Source organism: Balaenoptera borealis (assembly GCF_965194805.1).
Source record: "Balaenoptera borealis genome assembly, chromosome: 16".
Lineage (NCBI taxonomy): Eukaryota > Metazoa > Chordata > Mammalia > Artiodactyla > Balaenopteridae > Balaenoptera > Balaenoptera borealis.
Genome location: NC_138872.1, coordinates 51,228,172 through 51,246,785, shown reverse-complemented (window position 1 = coordinate 51,246,785; position 18,614 = coordinate 51,228,172). Strand labels below are relative to the sequence as shown.

The 18,614-nt window shown below is 53.6% G+C and overlaps 1 protein-coding gene and 1 long non-coding RNA gene across 11 annotated transcripts in view; both read left to right on the top strand.

Annotated features, from left to right (window-relative positions):
* The window catches only part of IFT140 (intraflagellar transport 140), a 71,674-nt gene that overhangs the window by 22,558 nt on the left and 30,502 nt on the right, over positions 1-18,614 (top strand). For all 10 annotated transcript variants that reach the window (XM_082362880.1, XM_082362874.1, XM_082362873.1 and 7 more), the window contains 7 exons: positions 1,618-1,709; positions 6,572-6,699; positions 8,265-8,382; positions 10,735-10,865; positions 11,275-11,443; positions 12,541-12,672; positions 16,361-16,560. In XM_082362880.1, the coding sequence (XP_082219006.1) occupies positions 1,618-1,709; positions 6,572-6,699; positions 8,265-8,382; positions 10,735-10,865; positions 11,275-11,443; positions 12,541-12,672; positions 16,361-16,560 (970 nt within the window). The remainder of the gene's footprint in view (positions 1-1,617; positions 1,710-6,571; positions 6,700-8,264; positions 8,383-10,734; positions 10,866-11,274; positions 11,444-12,540; positions 12,673-16,360; positions 16,561-18,614) is intronic.
* LOC309614503 lies at positions 16,567-18,613 on the top strand. Its single transcript, XR_014236202.1, has 2 exons — positions 16,567-17,633; positions 17,837-18,613. It is a non-coding gene; the product is annotated as an uncharacterized lncRNA (long non-coding RNA).

Genomic DNA, 18,614 nt, shown 5'->3' with positions numbered 1-18,614 from the left:
GGCATGAGTGTGAAGAACCACAGTGCTTTCTGGGGAAAGGAGTGCTACACACCTGACTTCTGAACTTCCTAGAGCACGCACAGCAGTGAGCCCGTGGGGTCTCGACCAAGGCCAACCTCTGTCTGAAAATTTCAGGGTGGATCTTCAGAGCCGTTCCACCCGTCCCATCCATCGCTCCGACTCTTTGTTTCACTTTATCTTCTGCTCTTTAGCACATGTCTGTATGAGTTACAGGGCTGCTGTAACAAGGACCACAAAACGAGTGGCTGTTTAGGAGTTATTCTCTCACAGTTCTTGAGGCCAGATGTCCAAAATTAGTTTCACTGGCCAAAATCAAGGTGCTGGCAGAGCCCCAGAGGCTCTAGGGAAGACTCTGCTCCTTGCTTCTTACAGCTTTTGGTGGCTGCCAGCAATCCTTGGCTTGGGGTCGCATCATTCCAGTCTCTGCCTCCACTGTCACGTTGTTCCTGTCTAAAAATCTCCCTCCCTCTTATAGAGACACTTGTGATTTCATTTGGGACCCATCTGCATAATCCAAGATAATCTCCCCATCTCAAGACCTTAACATCTTTGGCCATATAAGCTAATATTCATGGGTTTCAGGGATTAGGACCTGATCTCTTTGGGGACATCTTCCCACCAAGCACAGTGACCATCAGGACGTGCTCCTCGGCAAGATCTCCTTCTGCACAGTTCTTACCTTCACCCATCCTGACCTAGGCCCTCCCACCTCACAGGGGGACTCGTCATTGCACTGTTCCCAGGGTGATGCCCCCACGTGCTTGTTTGAATACCTCACACCTCCCTGGGGATGTTTTTCCACAGGTTATCACCTCTCTCCCTCATATTATTCCCTCACTTTTTTTTCCTCCTCTAACACTTCGTCACCTAAAGTTCCCTTAGAACACTTTTCCCACCCTGCCCTGTATCGTGCTGATAATTCACGTCTTCGCCTCTCTTCTACCATAGACCCCTTGAGGGGCAAGGGTGAACTTATCCTCCCAAGAGGATAGCACAACAGGTGCTGAGATATTTTGTTTTGTGTGTGTCATCATCTTCCTAACTAGATAAGAACCTGTCTAGAGCCAGAGACTAGAGCTTGTGGTCTCCAGAGTTCCACATAAGATAAGCAGAGGCTTGAACAATCATGCTGTCATAGATGCTGTGCTACTGGAAGCACCACTGCTAGATGGGAGAAAAGAGGAGAGACCACCAGTGACTGGTGAGGGCAGGGTGCCCAGCACTGAGTCCCCACACCTGGCTGTCACTGGCAGGTGTGGCCCTGGCAGGTCCTTGTGTCTCAGAGCCTCACTTTCCTCATCTGCAAGATAAAGAAAACACACCTTTCACAAGGCTATTGTGGGGGCCAAGGAAAATTAGGGAACACACATGAGGACACTTCTTGACTATACCGCAGCTCCGCCCCTTCTACCCGTCTCACCATGGTTCCTTCTTTACATCCTTAGTTGTAGAAGATCTTTTCTGCTAGGTTTCAGTCTTTCTCATCAATAGTTGCCCTACAAAAAGTTCTAGTTTTAGTGTGAGAATGCTTCTTAAACTCTAAGGAGCTATGACAAGACTAGCTGCTGCTGTCCTGACCTTTATCTTTAATTTTAGGTACCTTCCTGTGTGAGTCTCCAGTGTTAGCCATGCACGAAGAAAACGTTTATACAGTGGAGCCAAACCGAGTCCAAGTTCGAACCTGGCAGGTAAATTGCCGCTCTAGAGTGAGTGGCCTGTGACGTTAAAGACGATTAGAGCAGAGTTTAAAATGCCATCTCTAAATCAAGCCAGAGCTTTCTTAATGACTACACTCAGCCACATCAGATTGCCCCAACTAGGTGCTTGGTTGTAAAAATGGATTGTCGGATAGCCGCTCCATCGACAGCTCTTGTGACTTCAGAAGTCAGGAAGTGAGGCAGTGGCCTTTTGCAGTGAAAAGGACTACATGGCTGGACCTTGAGTGCATGGGGGTGTGAAATGGGAGGAAATTTTGCTGTGTTTAATGCGCATCTTGAGGGCTGAGGGGTCATCAGTTCAGGACATATCTTTAGGCAGACCTTTCCCTGCACGTGTCTGAGGGTGAGGCCAGGATGGGAGCAATGTGTGCCTCCAGGATGACAGGCCTTTAACACACCATTCTGTTCCCTCCGGGTGGTGTGCAGTAAGGAAACCCTGCCCATATCCCGCGCACACTTGCTGGACCCCCAGGGCTGACATGGTGTATTAGTTTCCTGAGCCTGCCATAACCAATGACCACAAACTTAGTGGCTTAAAACAATAGAAATTTATTTTCCTTGCAGTTCGGGAGGCCAGAAGTCCTAAATGTAGGTGTGGGCAAGGTTGGCTCCTTCTGTGGCTCTGAGGGCGAATTTGTCCCATGCCCCTTCCAGCTTTTGGTGTTGCTGGCATTCCTTGCATTCCTCAGCCTGTAAACAGATCACTCCAGTCTTTGCTTCCATCTTTACATGGCCTTCTCCCTGTATCTTAGAAGAACACTTACCCTTGGATTTAGGGTCCACCCTAATCCAGAGTTGTCTCCTTTTGAGATCCTTAATTATATCTGCAAAGACCCTTTTTCCAAGATACATCCAAGTGGATGTATCTTTCAGGGGCTACCATTCAGCCCAGTACATGCAACAGTGTTCTGCATCATGGTTGAGGACATTTGTTATGGTACTGGTTTTAGCTCTCAGTATGACTGCTTTGTCCAGCTCTGAGTTCTTTCCTAGGGTCCAGCATTTGATTTCCCAGGGCTGCCATGTCCGTGTCCTTGTACCTCACAGCCTGCACTTCCACTCTTGCATTCAGCAATTCCTGAAAGAGCTTCCATGCAGTTCTACTTTCTAGCAGGAGGGTCAGACAGTAAAGGAGCACACTGAAGTGTGGAGGTGGGTGGGAAGTATTGCAGGGGGTGGCATTGGAATAGAGACCTGACAAGTCAGGGAAGCGCCCGAAGCCCCACTCGCCTCCTGGGGCAAAGTGCAGGTGGAGGGAGCTGGGGCCTGGTGAGATACCTGCCCTGCTTCAGGTCAAAAGGGAGGCAGAGAGGCTGGAGGGAAGGAGGGATGGGCCTTGCATACTGCTGATAGTTGTGTAGGGGCATCAGCTGTGGACATAAAGCCGAGGCAGGGAGGGGCCCTCCTAACAAAAGATGAGGGAGCAGCTGGGTTATCAGAGGGGTGACCTGCGGAGCTGGAGAGTAGAGGCATGCAAGGAAAGAAGGAAAGGTCTGCAGGGAAGGGGCGAAAGGCATACTGGGAAAGAAGGATAGGCCTGCTGGAAAATGGGGGAATGGCATGCTGGGAAAGAATGATAGGTCTGATGGGAAGGAGCGAAAAGCATGCTGGGAAGGGGCAAGAGGCATACTGGGAAAGGGGTGAAAGGCATACTGGGAAAGGGGCAAAAGGCATAATGGGAAAGGGGCAATAAGGCATAATGGAAGAGAATGAAAGACCTGCTGGGAAAGGGCGAAAGGCATGCTGGGAAAGAAGGATAGGCCTGCTGGAGAAGGGGGCAAGGCATACTGGGAAAGAATGATAGGCCTGATGGGAAGGAGCAAAAGGCATGCTGGGAAAGAGGTGAAAGGTATACTGGGAGAGAATGATAGGCCTGTAGGAAGGGGTGAAATGCATACTGGGAAAGAAGCAAAGGCCTGCTGGGAAGGGGCAAAAGGCATGCTGGGGAAGGGGTGAAAGGCATACTGGGAAAGAATGATAGGCCTGCTGGGAAGTGGTGAAAGGCATACTGGGAAAGGGGGAAAAAATCAGCTGGAAATCATGGAGGGAACTTAGGAGCGTCTGACTGCAGACAGTCTAGAGTTTAGACTTTTTTGTTGATTTTTAGCTTAAGGAATATGTGACCATTGTGATTAGTAAAGTAATGCCAGCCTGTGAAAGGAATCCATTAGCACCTCTCCTCTCGTCGGAAAGGTGGAGTGTGTCTCCAGACCTTTCTCCCTGCCCGTGCATCCATGACACACAAACTGCAGTTGTTGCTGGTTTGTGTGGTGATGGGACAGCCGTTATGTACCTCATGGTTCTTGCAGAAGCTTCCTCCAGGCGGGAGCGCAGAGCCCCGCTGGTTCCTGTGCTTCCTGCGGGGCACTGCGAGGAGAGGTGGGAAGCTGAGCGGGGGCTAGTGTCTGACAGACACCCGTGGAGGCAAAGCCTCGGGGGACCAGGTGCAAGTTGGAAGGCAGGAGGTGTGGAGCCCGAGTGACACGGTGCGTTTTGGCTTGTTTTTTTCTTGGTTTTGTGTTTTCTTCCTAGAAGATCACTTCTGTGTGGGAAGGACTAGGGCAGCTGGTGAGCAGTGAAGGCGGGTAGGAGAGGCCACAGGTGAGAGGTCCGGGGGCTTGGAGCGGGGCAGTGGGCAGGGAGCCAGGCCAGAGTCTGCAGTTAGGGGCGTGGTGAGCAACTGGCATAGGAGGGAGGAACTGTGGACATTCTAGTTGTCTAGTTTGCGGGTCTGTGCTAATTGTGGAGCCTTAAGGTGGAAAGTACAGAAGCAGAGCAGGGCTGGGGGGGAAGGGTGCAAGTGTGAGGTGCCTCGGACACCCTTCAGAGATGTCCCGGTGTTACCTGAAAACCAGGTTCGCCTCTCGGTGGGTGTCAGCCAATAGACACAAGCAAGCTAAGATCGGGAGAAGGAAGGATTTATTATTACTTGCAGCCAGTAAGGAGAACACGGGGGATATTTCCCAAAACAGTGTCCCCCTGAACAGCAAAATTGGGGAAGTTTTAAGCTAAGGGTACAAGCATATTCACAAAGGAGTTTCAGCAGAGGAGAATTCAGGGTAGAATTGGGGCAAAGGTCAACAGAGTCCAAGCTCTTGTTGATTGAAGTCAGTGGGTAGGAGCCTTATTTCCTGCAGAACTCAAAGGTGTATTATTATGTATATCCCTTGAGGAACCAGGACCTGCCCCAAAGCTGCTCCTCCCTTGTTTCTGCATTCCCTCCCTAAGATCATGAATTACTGAGGCCTGTTCTAGGACCAGCACCATGGCCAGGCTTAGATCACAAAATGGCTTGGGCTAAAATGGGTCCTCTTATGTCAAGAAAACCAGTCCTGGTTGTCTTTCTCCAGGAACCTTCCCCCCAGCCTATATGTTTACACCAGAGCCAGCTGGAAACACTGCTCTGGAGGCAGGAGCCCGGGCCGCGCTCTGAAGCAGGGGATGGGAATTGGGACATATCATTGAGGCAATGTGGAAGGAGAGGAGGTCAGGTTTGCACTGCGTACAGTGTGTCAGGAGCGGCAGAGGAGAGGTCGAGCAGAGGAGGCTGAGACCCTCGCTCTGTCCTCACCAGTGAGCTGTCGCCTGTGACTGTTGTTTGCTTGTTGCACAAACATACACTAACCTCCCTGCTGGGTGCATCAACATGAAGATCAGATTCCTCAGCTTGGAACTCACCCCCATGCTGTTTATCCCTCACCCTGAGTTTCCTGGACAGGTTGTGCAGCTTCCTGGCCTGCTCCCCAAGTCTCTGTGCCTGGCACTAGGAGTCTACTAAGTCCTGTTGGGAACCCCCCACCCCGTCCCCGGTCGTCCAGCCGGCTCCCCGCTCCCCCTGCACTGGAACCAGGCCTCCACCTGCCTCCCGCTCACTGTTGGGGTGCCCTGCTCCCAGCCCAGCGCCATGCCAGACAGACACTCACTGGGCACTGCTTGAATTGAGCCAGGAGCCTCTCTCAGCTCCAAGGACAAGGGTCAGTCCATGCACAAGACACACGAAAGCCTAAGCTCTGTGCAGGCCTGACTGTGGTCACTCTTTCCAAAATGCTATTAAAGTAAGAGTGACACTTTAAAACATAAGTGATTTGAAATCACTTGTGGCTCAAAACCCTCCAGAGTCTTCCAACTTCACGTAGAACAAAATCTGACTCTCCACCTTGGCCTGCACTGATTACCCACTTGGCCTCTGCTCACTGCCCACCTCGGGGGCCACCCCTTGGCCACCACATCCCTTCCTGCTCTGCTGGCTCCTCCTTGTCCTGGAAAGCTGGGCTCAGCTCTCCAATAGGTGGCTCCTTCTCCCCAGTCTCAGTTCAGGTTTGCCCCCCAGACAAGACCCATTTCTCAGGCATTTACTGACGTATGATGTACACACAGGAAAGCGAGCATGTTGTGTGTGCAGCTCAGTGAGTTTTCACAGATGGATGTATCCGTGCCGCGACCACCATCCCTTCCGCTCACGGCCTCCCCCGGAGGTGACCACTTAGAGGACACTAGCCACACAGTCAGTTTCATTGGGGCTTTAACATAAGAACTTGCAGGCAGCACCTCCTGGACCAACCCAAGCAGGTGGAATTCAATGTCTTGCCACCTTGATAGTTTTGTTTTAGCATCCTGTCCGTCACCTGTCTACACTTGCTCAGGTTGAGTTACGTGTGTACTTGCTTGTTGACCTGGCTGCTATCTGTCTCCCCCTCTGAAAGTAAGCATCAGGGATCCCCCGAGGGCAGGGCCTCATCCTCCCCTCCCCGTGTGGGGTGAGACTCCAGCAGAGGGCAGGGCCCTGTGAATAAAGCCTCCCTGAATTCCCTGTTCCCTCCTTTTTTCTTCAGGGGACTGTGAAACAACTCCTGCCGTTTTCCGAGACAGAGGGGAACCCATGCTTCTTTGACATCTGTGGAAATTTCCTGGTTGTAGGGACAGACTTGGCTCACTTTAAAAGCTTTGATCTATCCCGAAGGTACAGTTTTTGTCCATATAAAGGTGTTATATTTTTAAAATTAGTCAGGAGGCAGTGTGGTGGGTAGAAAATGGAAAGGAGGCAGCAAACTGCTTATGTTCTCATTTCAACATTAATGTGCAACTTGCTTTTTTGAAATGCCTTATGTCTTGATTTAAATTCTTCATCTTTGCATGAAGGGGAAGGGACCAGCATCACTATGTGATGGACACATGACACAGGGCATTTGTCAAAATCCATAGAACTTTACAGCTCAAAGTGAGCCTTAATGTCTGCAAATTAAAAAAATCAGTTCAGGGGATCCCAGGATGGAATGCAGACGAGGCAGGACAACCCACCATTCGTGAGTGTGTGGAACTGCCTCCCTGGGAACCAGGTGCTGCCTGGGTCACCCTGGGACCGAGCGGGACCGTGAGACTAAGGGCTAAGGGGCCGCACGCGGCATGTGCTCTGCAGACGAAGTCAGTTCCCACGGGGCTCGGGGAGCAGTACCCACACTGCCGTCCAGGCTGGACGTGAGCAGCCGAGGGATGGGATGGGGGCCCGAGGGAGCCAGCTTCTCACCTGGGTGGGAGGTTCCAGATCAGCAGGGGTGGAGGCTGGAGTGACCCCTGTGCTGGTGCATCCAAGGTGGAGATGTGAGTCTGAAGCAGAGTGCAGCTTCACGTAGATGCAGGTGCATGCGTATAAAGATACCATGGCTATGAGGATACACAGCAGTCAGTATACACACAGCCTGGCCCTGTCAGCCGTGGGGGCCTGGGGGCAATGACACCCCAAGAGCAACGAGCACATTCCGTGCCCGGATCTGGGTCTCTAAGTCCTCCTGCAGTAAAGGGAACTGATCTCCTCGGAGAAATGATGCTGGGACCGATACTGGGACTGAAGCAGGAAATACACCAAATGAGCCTGGAGACTCTGTCCCAGCCCGGAGGGGCCCAGGGAGACGAGACAATTAAATGTCAAGTGGGGCCTGGACAGGGGCCTAGGACAGGCAGAGGACACTATGAGAAAAGTACGGAAATGTGAATAAAGCAAAAAAAAATCATGATGAGATACCTCTACAAGCCAGTGTTGTTTCTAATGGCAACAAACTGAAACAACTAAACAGGAGATTAGTTAAATAAATTTTAGTTTGTCCACACAGTGGAAAAGCACACAGCTGTAATGAAGTATGGGCAGCAGAGACCCCGGCCGCTGTGCTGTGGGGCCGATGAAGCATCCTTAATAAGCTGCTCCTGTGTGAGACAGGGACAAAATACGTATTTGTGTTTGTTCACAGAAACAGAACTTTAAAACCTCACCCACCAAATAGCAGATTGTTATGTTGTACAGCTGAAACTAAGATAACGTGTGTGTCAATTATACCTTGACAAAAAAAATGTGAAAATAAAAAATCATCCTATGTTCTGAGCTCAGCCCATTTCCCGGGTCTCACATTACCGAAGTGAGAGCAGTTGGGCCTAAGCGGAGCTCAGTCCTCTGGGCCCAGGTTCCAGGCCGCTAGGAGAAGGGGCGCCTGCCATCCCACGGCAGTGCCACTGAGACCGCATCCCTCCCCACAGAGAGGCGAAGGTGCACTGCAGCTGCAAGAGCCTGGCAGGGCTGGTCCCCGGCGTGGGGGGCATGGCCTCCCTCAGGTGCAACGCCAGCGGCAGCAAGATCAGCATCCTCCTCAGCAAGGTGGGTCCCCTCGTGCGCACGGCTCCTCCCACCCCTCCAGCTGGCCCTTCTGCGCCCCACACCCCGTGCCCTTGACGTCCCCTCCTCCCCGGGCGGGCGGAGTGGTGGGGGAGCTTTCTGTCTGGCCTCTCCTCTCGCCTGGGGCCACCCTTCACCTCCCCACCTTCCTTCACTCCCTGTTTCGTCAGCAGCAGTGGTTTCTGCTTTGCAGAGACCCTCACCTCTTCCCTTTTCTGCCTCTTTCCATCACCCGACTAAATTCTCTGGGCACCAGGGGTGACGACTGTGGAAGGACCTTGGAGCCTCTTGCTTAGAGAGACACACGATGTGGGTGTGAAGGAGGCAGGTGGCTGGGTCGCCTGTTCTGGAGGAGCTAGTGCCTTCCCACCCGGCAGTGTCTGTTCATGCTCTCCTCATGCATTCACTCACACATTCATTTGCTCACTCATTCATTCACTCATTCACTCACTCATTCACTCATTCGCTCACTTATTTATTCACTCATTCTCTCACTCGTTCATTCAAGAGTGGATTGCTGGTTGCCCTCCATGTACCACACACTTTGCTGGCCACTGGAAACACAAACTGATCGGTTAAATGGGGGAATCGGCCCCTCCCCTCGGATAAGCAGACTCGAGTAAATTTTTACAACCCTGGTGAGAGCTGAGAGGAGAGGTGCAGAACTGGAGGTCAGTGGTAGGTGGAACAGCTCTCAAGAGTTCCGGAGGCTTCCAGGGGAGGTGGAGGTTGAGCCCAGGTGTGGGCTCGCCGGGTGGGCAAGTGATGGGGGCACAGCCCCGCCAAGGCGTCAGAGTGCGACCCCGTGGCAGAAGCATGGCTTCGCCAAGGTCTCCGGTCACTGGCAGAGGGGGAAGCCCAGGCTGAGTGGTCCGTGGGCTATCACAAGGTGGAAGATCCCTTGGGGCCCATCACAGCCATACTTGGCTGTAGGGCAGGGAAGGACAGTGGCTGAGAGGAGCTGGGTGAGGAGCCTTTGGGGGACGGAGGGGGGTCCTGTCTGGTTGTTGAGTTAAGGCATTTGAAGGGCGGCCTGTGGGCAGTTAGACACAAGCCTGAGTCTCAGCTGGGAGGTCTGGCTGGAGGTGGGGGTCCTACCAGCCGGAGGCCCAGGGTGGACCCGGGGAGGCTGAGGGAGGGGAAGCAGCTGAGCTGATGGGGAGAGACAGGCAGGCACCGCACACCAGGCAGTCCCGGGTCACTCATTCCTTCAGTGGCCAGGACGCTGCCCAGGTGTCCATGCACAGGCAGGAGATGCCCACACAGGAGGTAGGCAGGGTATCGGGACGTGGTGCTGGGCAGTCCTGGGAAGGGCCTTTTCCTTGGTGCTGGGTGTGGACGCTGGTGAGAAGCGCGGACTGCTGAGTGACCATTGTCTCCAGAGGCCTGATTCTAAAGAGCAGAGCGAGCTTGAGGGAGCTCAACGCTCAGACCAGGGTCGGGAATGCTCGCCCTGGTGAAAGAAAAAATCAAAGAAAGAAAAGTTGAGCTAGGTTAAGGGGGCTTGCAGTGAAAGATAGCTCCCCTGCCCCACTGGCACTCCCCAGGGGAGGAGAGGCTGGGAGAAGCAGGAGGAGGAGGACGGGATGGAGCCCCTCTCCTTGCAGACCGGGGCGGGGTGGGGGTGGAGTCTGGGGTGGAGACTGAGTCCTGGCCCATCTTAACATGTCCCAGACGCTTCGTTGTTTGTCATTTTGCTTAGGGAATTGTGATGACTAGAAGCTTGCATTTTTATTTAGTCAAACCTATTGATGATTTTTAATTTGTGATTTCTTCCATTGCTCTTAAGCTTACAGTATTTTCTTTTGTCTAAGATATTGGTAATTTTTCATTTTCTTGCCTCTCTTTTCTTAAGCACATCCCTTTACCATCCCGGTATCTGTGGGAATAAAGGTTTAACTGTCTACGTGAGTTCTTGGCATTTTCCTCCAACAACCAAGCTGGTTCCCTTTTCTCAGCTTTTCTGAAGCTTCTCTATGGCGTTTACTTCATTTTTATTCACCTGCGTGAGAATTAGTTTATCAGAATCTCGGTCCCTCCTTGTCCCCATGGTTAATCCATCTCAGGTAAGATGACATCACGCTCACATCTGTATTAAGAACAGCTAGACAGCCATAGTCGACCTGCACAGTCCGAGAATTTGTCTTCAGTTTTCTGAAATTAGAAAGTAGTAAATCCATAGCCATTTCAGCAGGATGAACGTAAGCTGACGTTCGAATTACAAACGCTGGAGGCCCGCTCGTGGGAGGGGCCGGATGGATGACCCGGGCATCTCTTCCAGGCGTGTGGCTGTCAGTGGGCAGGTACCCTGAGCTCCAACTCTCTCTTCCCCAGGCTGACAACAGCCCCGATTCCAGAATCTGCTTCTACGACGTGGAAATGGACACAGTGACCATCCTCGACTTCAAGAGGGGACAGATAGATCAGAGAGAGACGTTGTCCTTTAATGGACAGGAGACAAAGAAGTAAGATTGTGGTTTGGGAGGATTTTGTTGGAAAAAATGTTGAAAACGATGTTCAGTTACTTGTTGGCTTCGAGGCAGGTTGTTGCTAAGTTTACTTCACACTTGGAAGAGCTCAGAGATCACGAGTGGTGGAAACCAGAGGTGAAATAGAAACAAACTCCCCTGGTCAGTCGGGGTGGATTTGAGTCTCTAATCTGTTTTCCAGGTTCTAAGGTTCTGGAGTCATGGGGTCAGAACTCGAGCTTCTGAAAGGGCTGCAACTCGAGTGTCCACAAGGGCAGCCTGAGTCTTAGGGCACAGAGGGCCCGTCAGCGTCTCTGTTGGCGTGGAGAGTGTTTCTGAAAACACAGTGGTCTTTCTTCAGGGCATTGATGTACCACGTGTGTGAGGGTCCGTCTCTCTCTTTCAGAAGCCAGGCCCTCGCGGATGAGAGGCTGACGAATCTCGTGCCCGTGAGCCACTTCTGGGATCAGAGTGAGCCCAGGCTGTTTGTGTGTGAAGCCGTGCAGGAAGTGCCGGGCGCCCCGCTGCAGTCAACAGACAGGAAGGCCCTGGGCGAGGCCAGCACGGGCCCCACGGTACCACACGCTGTCGCCTTTGTGTTTAGATTGGTGGGGACGTGGCAGGCTCTGTCTTCCCAACAGGTCCACAGGGAAGTCCTGGGGAATGGATTCAGGAGAGCGAGCGCCCACCCCCAGGATGCCGGGGGACACCTCTCCCCTCTGGGTTGACACTGAGAGCTGGCCCCACCCTCTGTCACGTGCCATTTTTTCTCGGCGGTTCAGAGCTCTTTATCAAAACAGTTAATGTGAACTTACCCCTTGATGTCAGCTCGTCCTGTGGGGTCCAGTTACTGAGGCTGACTCCTCAGTCATCCCCCGAACAATTGGCCCCCTTGCCCCTGTCTCCACCCCAACCCCCAGCTTTGCAGGGCCTCCCTCCCCAAAGCTGGTGACTCTCGGGCCCAGGACTCCAACACTTTCCAAGTCTTGGGTCCTGCAGGACACCCAGTGATAGCTGAGAAAGCCCGGGGGCTGCATGCGCCTCTCTGTGACCCAGTGGGATCTTTCGTAGGGTCCTCAGTAGGTCAGCAAAGGCCGGCCGGCCCTAGAGCTTCAGGTGACTTGTGTCCCTGCCAAAGGGACTTCCCTCCAGGACGTGAGAGGCTGGAGCCCCTGAGGCTACGCAGGCACTCACACAGCAGGGCAGCCACCAGCCCCTCAGCCTCCGCGTCTCCTGGGCAGAAGGTCTGTGGCCGAGTCCTGCAGGACAGGGTCCCGCCGAGCACCGGCCTCTCTGCTGTCCCTCCCTGAGAGCAGAGCAGAGTCTCCATGTCAAAGTCAAGAAACTGAAGGGGCTACTCTTGAAACACGGGAGCTCCTGAGCTTCACTCACCAGCGCGGGTGGAAGGGTTAGTCTTCACCACAAGGTCAGCGAGATGGGTCTAGTGGTTCCCAGGCCGGACGAGGTGCGTCCTCCAGGAGGGGAGTCAGAGAAGAGCGGAGCCTGGTGTGGTTGCTGTGTGCCCCGAGGAGGAAGGGGGTTATCTGTGTGCCCGTGTGTTGGCCCCTCTACTTTCTTTGTGTTTTATGTAAATATCCCAGCAGTGAAAATGGGATTGGGCGAGATTCAAGAAAGTTATTGCCAAACTAAGACAGAACGTCTCCCTCTGCAGGCAGACGTGCTGGTCCTGTCCTTCTTCGTCTCTGAAGAGCACGGCTTCCTGTTGCAGGACAGCTTCCTCCGGCCTCCCGTCTTCCAGACGCTCCTGGGAATCCAAGTGCCCCATTATTACTTCACGAGAAAGGTGGGAGCCTCCACATGCGCAGCCGTGTCTCAGGCCCTCCTCCCCACCGGGGCTCTTTCGTTAAACAAGCAAACCGTGTGCCCTGATTTGTCGCCTGAGATTCCCGCAGATCCGAGGTCTCTGTGTGGGGAAAGGCAGGCAGGCAGCAGTACTGCTGAGGGTTGTCCCTTCCGGCGTCCCCCAAAGGCACCGTACCCTTCCACTTTCCTGTCTTCTTTTTTAAAATTCTAGCTGGTTTTTTAAAAGTACGTATTCCTATATTTACTGTAGGAAATTCAGAAGCTTCAAATAAAGAAATAAAGACCAAGGATGCTGCAAATCTCCGTGGTCGCAGCCCCCAGAGATGGTCACTGGGAAAGGCTGGCGGACAGCCTTTCAGGAGAGGTTTTGTCCTTTGCCCACGTGTGTGTGCGTTACATACACTGGTTGTTTTTATTTTTTTTATTTTTATTTATTTTTTTGATGTGGACCGTTTTTAAAGTCTTCATTGAATTTGTTACACTATTGCTTCTGCTTTATGTTTTGGTGTTTTGGCCCTGAGGCATGTGGGATCTTAGCTCTCCCACCAGGGATCGAACCCGCACCCCCTGCATTGGAAGGCGAAGTCCCAACCACTGGACCACCAGGGAAGTCCCATGGGTGTGTTTTTAAATTTTTGATCAAACAGGGTTGTTTTCAGCACATGCCACCCACCCCCTCCCCCCACCGCCAACAAGGGTATTTTGGATGAGTTATTTGCCTTCCCTGGGACCTGGTCTCCACGTCCACGTGGTTCCTCCTAGACCTGAAATCAGCCATCCTCTGCCCTGAGATACTGTGCTGATCACAGGGGTGGGTGCATCTGTGGGGTAGGGGTGGCGGAATGTCCAGACCAGTTGAAACACTGGCTGAGCCACCTGTTCTCAGCTGGGCGCCAACACCGCCTACACAAAGGAGGCACGGCTGCGCTGGGACCTGAAGGCTGCAGCCTGTCGTTCGTGCCTTCCGTTCTGCAGAACTGCGAATGCGCTGGCCGCTGCTGCTCCTATTCTCATAAAATCTGCAGACTCCTCCCCTTCGTCAGCTCTTTGGGCTCCCCTGCCGCGTCTTTCTTTACTGTCATGTCGGAAGAAGGACTGAAGTATGTAGACTTTTACTGGGATTTTTTTGGCTCTTAGCGTAGGGTGATTTAAAATCAACCCTAAACATGAACTCTGTATTTTCTGCAGTTAGCAAGTGTTCCTTTTTTAGCCAGAGGTAAGGGCAGACCCCAGAGGACCCCCAGAGATGGCGGACATGCCATCTGAGCTTGGCTATCTCTGCTGGCTCCGGAGCTGAGGCCCCTTGCCTGTGTGAACGGCTGTCTGCTCAGAAGCCAGGACGCAGGTCTCCCCGGGCCCCTCCCAGGGTTATTACTGACCTGAAGAGGTTTGGCAGGAAGGCCCAGGGTGGGCTGTCTGCTCTTTGTTCTGTGACTGTCATGGGCGAGCCGTGTGGGTCTGTGGGTCTCAGGCTGTGCTGATGCCCTCGTGCAACGTGCCCCCCTGAGACCACAGGCCAGGGTTGCCCCTGGGAACAGCATCCCCAGCCATCGAGGTCGGCAGCGAATAGTCTTTTCTGCACTTTGACTTGTGATCCGATGCAGTGAACTTTGTGAGGCTGTGTGGTTTCGATTCCAGGAGCCCCTGCGCTCTGTCCATGCAGGTTTTCTGAGTTCCCTCTTTTGAATAGACCAGTGCCTCCAGACAAGCATTTTTCTGAATTTCATTCTTATTTAGTGCTTTTATACGTTTTCATTTCTCTTTGATTTGAGACTCAAAACGTAGAGACAGCCTTTGAGCTCCTTCTCTTGGGCGTCTCCCACGTCTTCACGCCTGGGCTTGTTTCCCGCAGTCTGAGTGCCGTCCTCCCCTCCGCCAGCCCCTCGGCTCTCTTCCCCCCGAGCATCCAGTCGGAGCTGCTGGCCCAGCAGAGGCCTGGGTGATGCTCCTCCCTGTTACCTGAGCTTTGCAGTTGCCCCAAGATGTGGTTTTCTTTGTTTTAAGCGACAGCTGTCTGTGTGCTGACACCTCCCGCCTCGCATGCTCCAGCTTTGTCGGGGGCCTGGCACGGCGTCAGCTCCTCGTTGGGGCAGCACGAACAGTCTTGTCTCCTGATGCTTGCGGTGAGGAAGTATTTCACTTACCTGTGTTTGCAACACAGGAAGTCTTATTCATTTGATCTCTCAGTGCGGCAGAGGAGAGGCCACGCAGCCTGTTTCCCTGAAGCGCCTGGCGTCCCGAGGTTCCTGTCCCCACACTCAAGGGTGTGATGTCAGTCGAACAGCCCTGGGCCCCCAGGTCCCACGTGTGTCCAGGGCAGGTGGCTCATCCCCTCGAGAGCAGAACACAAGGCGAGTGCTGGCGGGGGCACCGTGAGCCGTGACCGCGGGCGCACTTGTTTCTGTGAGAATTCCCGCATGTGCTCACGGGGAGCAGGGCTCTAATGAGGACGGGGCATCAGACCCACAGCAAGGCTGACGGAGGTCAGGCTGCTGTCTCGTGATCTGTGAAACCACAGCAGACAGCAAGTACCCCCATGGTTTTTGTGTCCACGTTTTCTGAAGGTTTCCCACTCAGTGCAAAATCAGCCCAAACTTGAGGACTCAGCTTCCTGCCGGATGTGACCCAGCCACTCGGCCACGAACCCTGACCAGGGCTGCTCCGGGCCTCTGCTTATGCTCTGCTCTGTGCCTGGAGGGTCTCCCTGTCCACACCTGGGTCTGATGAATCCTACCAGGGTTTCAAGGCCCAGATCAAGCGCCCCCAAAGTCGGGGGCTACAGTTGAACTTCAGAAGGATCCGTGACACAGGAGCTGCTGGGAACTGAGTCAGAGGCAGGTGGTGAAGGAGTCAGAGTCACAGCAGATACGAAACTGCCAGGGCGGGGGAGTGGGGTCCAAGGAGGTGGATCATGACCCCTCTTTACACGGGGGAGCCTGTGTAATCAGACGAATGGACGCTGCAGAGAGAGAGCAAGCCAGGTGGGAGACCGAGGGGGGGTGTGCAGGTCCAGCCCAGGGGCGAGTGGAGGGCATGGAACCCCGTCTAGCTGGGAGGAGGGAAGTGGACTTGAGGATTTGTGGCCGGAGCTGGCGCAGAAGGCATGGTCCAGACAGTGCACTAAACTGTGCTTGTGCTGGGACCACAGGATTTCCTTCCTCTGCCTGCATGGGGGGTGTGGCGGGGGGCCTGCACTAGGTGAAGGTTCTCCTGAGAAGCACCAGCAGAGGGCTCACCACCACTAATCCAGGTTACGTTTTGGAAACTTCTACTTGCAGTGATGCTGGCGTCGATTTTAATACCCTCTGCACACGTACACAGGTCTGACTTGATAGTAAAAGCTCTTTCTAGGAATTTTACAAACGGCCCTGGGAGGTAGGGATTTTCGCGCCTGTTCACGGCTCTTGAGCAGCTGATGTTAGTGCCTTAGCGGCTGGCAGGTCCCTGTGCGTCGACAACCTGCGTCATCCGCTGTCTGAAGCCAGAGCCCCAAGTTCTGGTAGCTTCAAGGGGCCTGCAGACATGTGTTGTGTTTGCCGAGAGCATTGCTGAATATGGGGTCTGTGTGCAGAGGGTGCCCGCAGCTGACGAGTACCCCCAGGGAGAGGCCCGGGGTGGGCCCTGGCTTTGCAGGGATCCACAAATAAACAGTGCCCTTTGTCGTTCAGCCAGGAGAAGTGGACCTCGAGGACCAGGTGGACTCCGGGTCCCAGCGCATCCCCCAGACGGTGGGCAGGAGGCCCCTGCGGGACTTCGTGGGTCTAGAGGACTGTGACAAGCCCACGCGGGACGCCATGCTCAACTTCACCTTCTTCCTGGCTGTCGGGGACATGGACGAAGCCTTCCGGTCCATCAAGCTCATCAAGAGGTGAGGGTTCTGCTCGCGAGGTGTGCGGCGCCCAGCTCCCTGCGGCCCTCCTTCAGGTCTCTTCCCTCCCCGCGAGTCTCATCGTCGCTGACTCTTCTTGGCATTCCTGGTGTCTCATGGGTTTTCTCTCAAGGAGATGCTGGTGCTGGTGGAAACCCGGTTGTATATGGGCACCTGGCTGGCCTCGCGATGCTCGGTGTCTCGTGGGCTGTGATTTAGTTGTTTTGATTTACTTTACAGTGGACACTTCCTAGTTGAAAGTTCTACAGTTGCTAAATATTTATAACATCTGTCTGTCCAGGAATAATTGCACTAAACAGAAAAGTGTTTTTTGTTTTTGGCTGCGTTGGTCTTCGTTGCTGCGCACGGGCTTTCTCTAGTTGCGGTGAACAGGGGCTACTCTTCCTTGCGGTGCGTAGGCTTCTCATTGCAGTGGCTTCTCTTGTTGCGGAGCACGGGCTCTAGGCGCACAAGCTTCAGTAGTTGTGGCACACAGGCTCAGTAGTTGTGGCTCACAGGCTCTAGAGCGCAGGCTCAGTAGTTGTGGCACACGGGGCTTAGTTGCTCTGCAGCATGTGGGATCTTCCCGGATGAGGGCTTGAACCCGTGTCCCCTGCATTGGCAGGCAAATTCTTAACCACTGTGCCACGAGGGAAGCCCTAAACAGAAAAGGTTTTGATAGTAAACTCTCAAAACGGCAGGCAAAATGCAATTAAAATTGCTCTAACTTGTCAATCAAGGGCTACCTATAAGCAGCTTCCTCTCTGTGCCTGTGAGAATTCAGAGCTTCTCAGGAGCATTTGACAGATTTTAATCGCCAAAGAGTAGGAAAACTATTGAAGGGTGAAATTCAAGTGGGAAGAGGAGGACGGGAGTTAGGGCACCCCAGCAGCCCTTGTCTGCAGTGATGGGTCTGTAACCCAGAAGCACCTTCCGAGCAGCCTGAGACCTGGTCTTGGTCCACAGCAGAGGGGCTTTTCCCTGCTGCAGGTGGGCAAGAGGCTCTTGATCAGGGAAGTGAAGAGTGGCTGGAGGCACTTTCCGTTTCATAGGAACTCGATCACAGACCGTAGGTGAGCACGTGGCCCATGCAGTATATGTAGTCGTGTACGTAACACTGCTGAGACTGTACAGCTTGAGGTGCCCGGGGGAGGAAGGGCAGCCCTTTGGGTCCCCTAGTGTGCTGGCTGTACCTCTGCCCTGAGCTGCGCTTACGTCCGTGGTCAGCCCAGACGTGCTTTTAAGTCATTCTCCGTTGCTTTATGTTTTTTTAAAGCAACAACCGGATCTACCTCTTGCTCTGACTAAAGACAAATTCCTGGGGCAGCGTGGCCTTCGAATTCCAGACTGGTCACCGCACATCGTCTGGGAGGTGGAGGCAGCAAAGCTAAATGTTTCTTAGAGGGTTGGCCTAGTGTGGGGGCAGCAGCCAGACAGTGACCACCCCCACGCTGCGGACTTTGCACGGTGTCCACCACCGCCCCTCGTTTCCTGGGCCGGAAGATGCGTTTCCCACCGCCAGGTGGCACGGGAACAAGCAGCTGCGCTCTCGGGGGACTGTCCTTGCAGGTGTGGCCGGGCAACCCAGCCCGGTCCCGGGGGACGTGGGCTGGTTTTGAGCCCCTGAGGCAGCTCTTAGGTGCTTGTGTTCAGCCTGGGGCTTAGTCCCTGCTACGGAGTCAGGTCCAGGGCTGCTGGCACCAGGTTGGTGCTGGGAAGGTCTTCTGTAGCCCACCAAGTTTGGCTGGATGCATTGAAGACTTTTCTAGGGAAAAAAGTGAATCAATCTCTGAAATTTAAGCCAATAGACTTTTTCCCTCATACTGCGCCAACTGTGGACCTGCCGTTGTCCAGCCAGCGCTTAGAGTCTGTAGAAACAGGGACTTCTGAACGGAAACATGAGTGAGCCATGAGTGGTCCCCAGCGCTCTGCCCCCGGGCCTATAAAATGTGTCAACCCTTCTCTGACTGCTGACCCACAAAGCTGCAGAAGAATAAGCCATATTCCTTCACCACGTGGCAGTGTAATGGATAAAACACAATTTTTAAACCGTG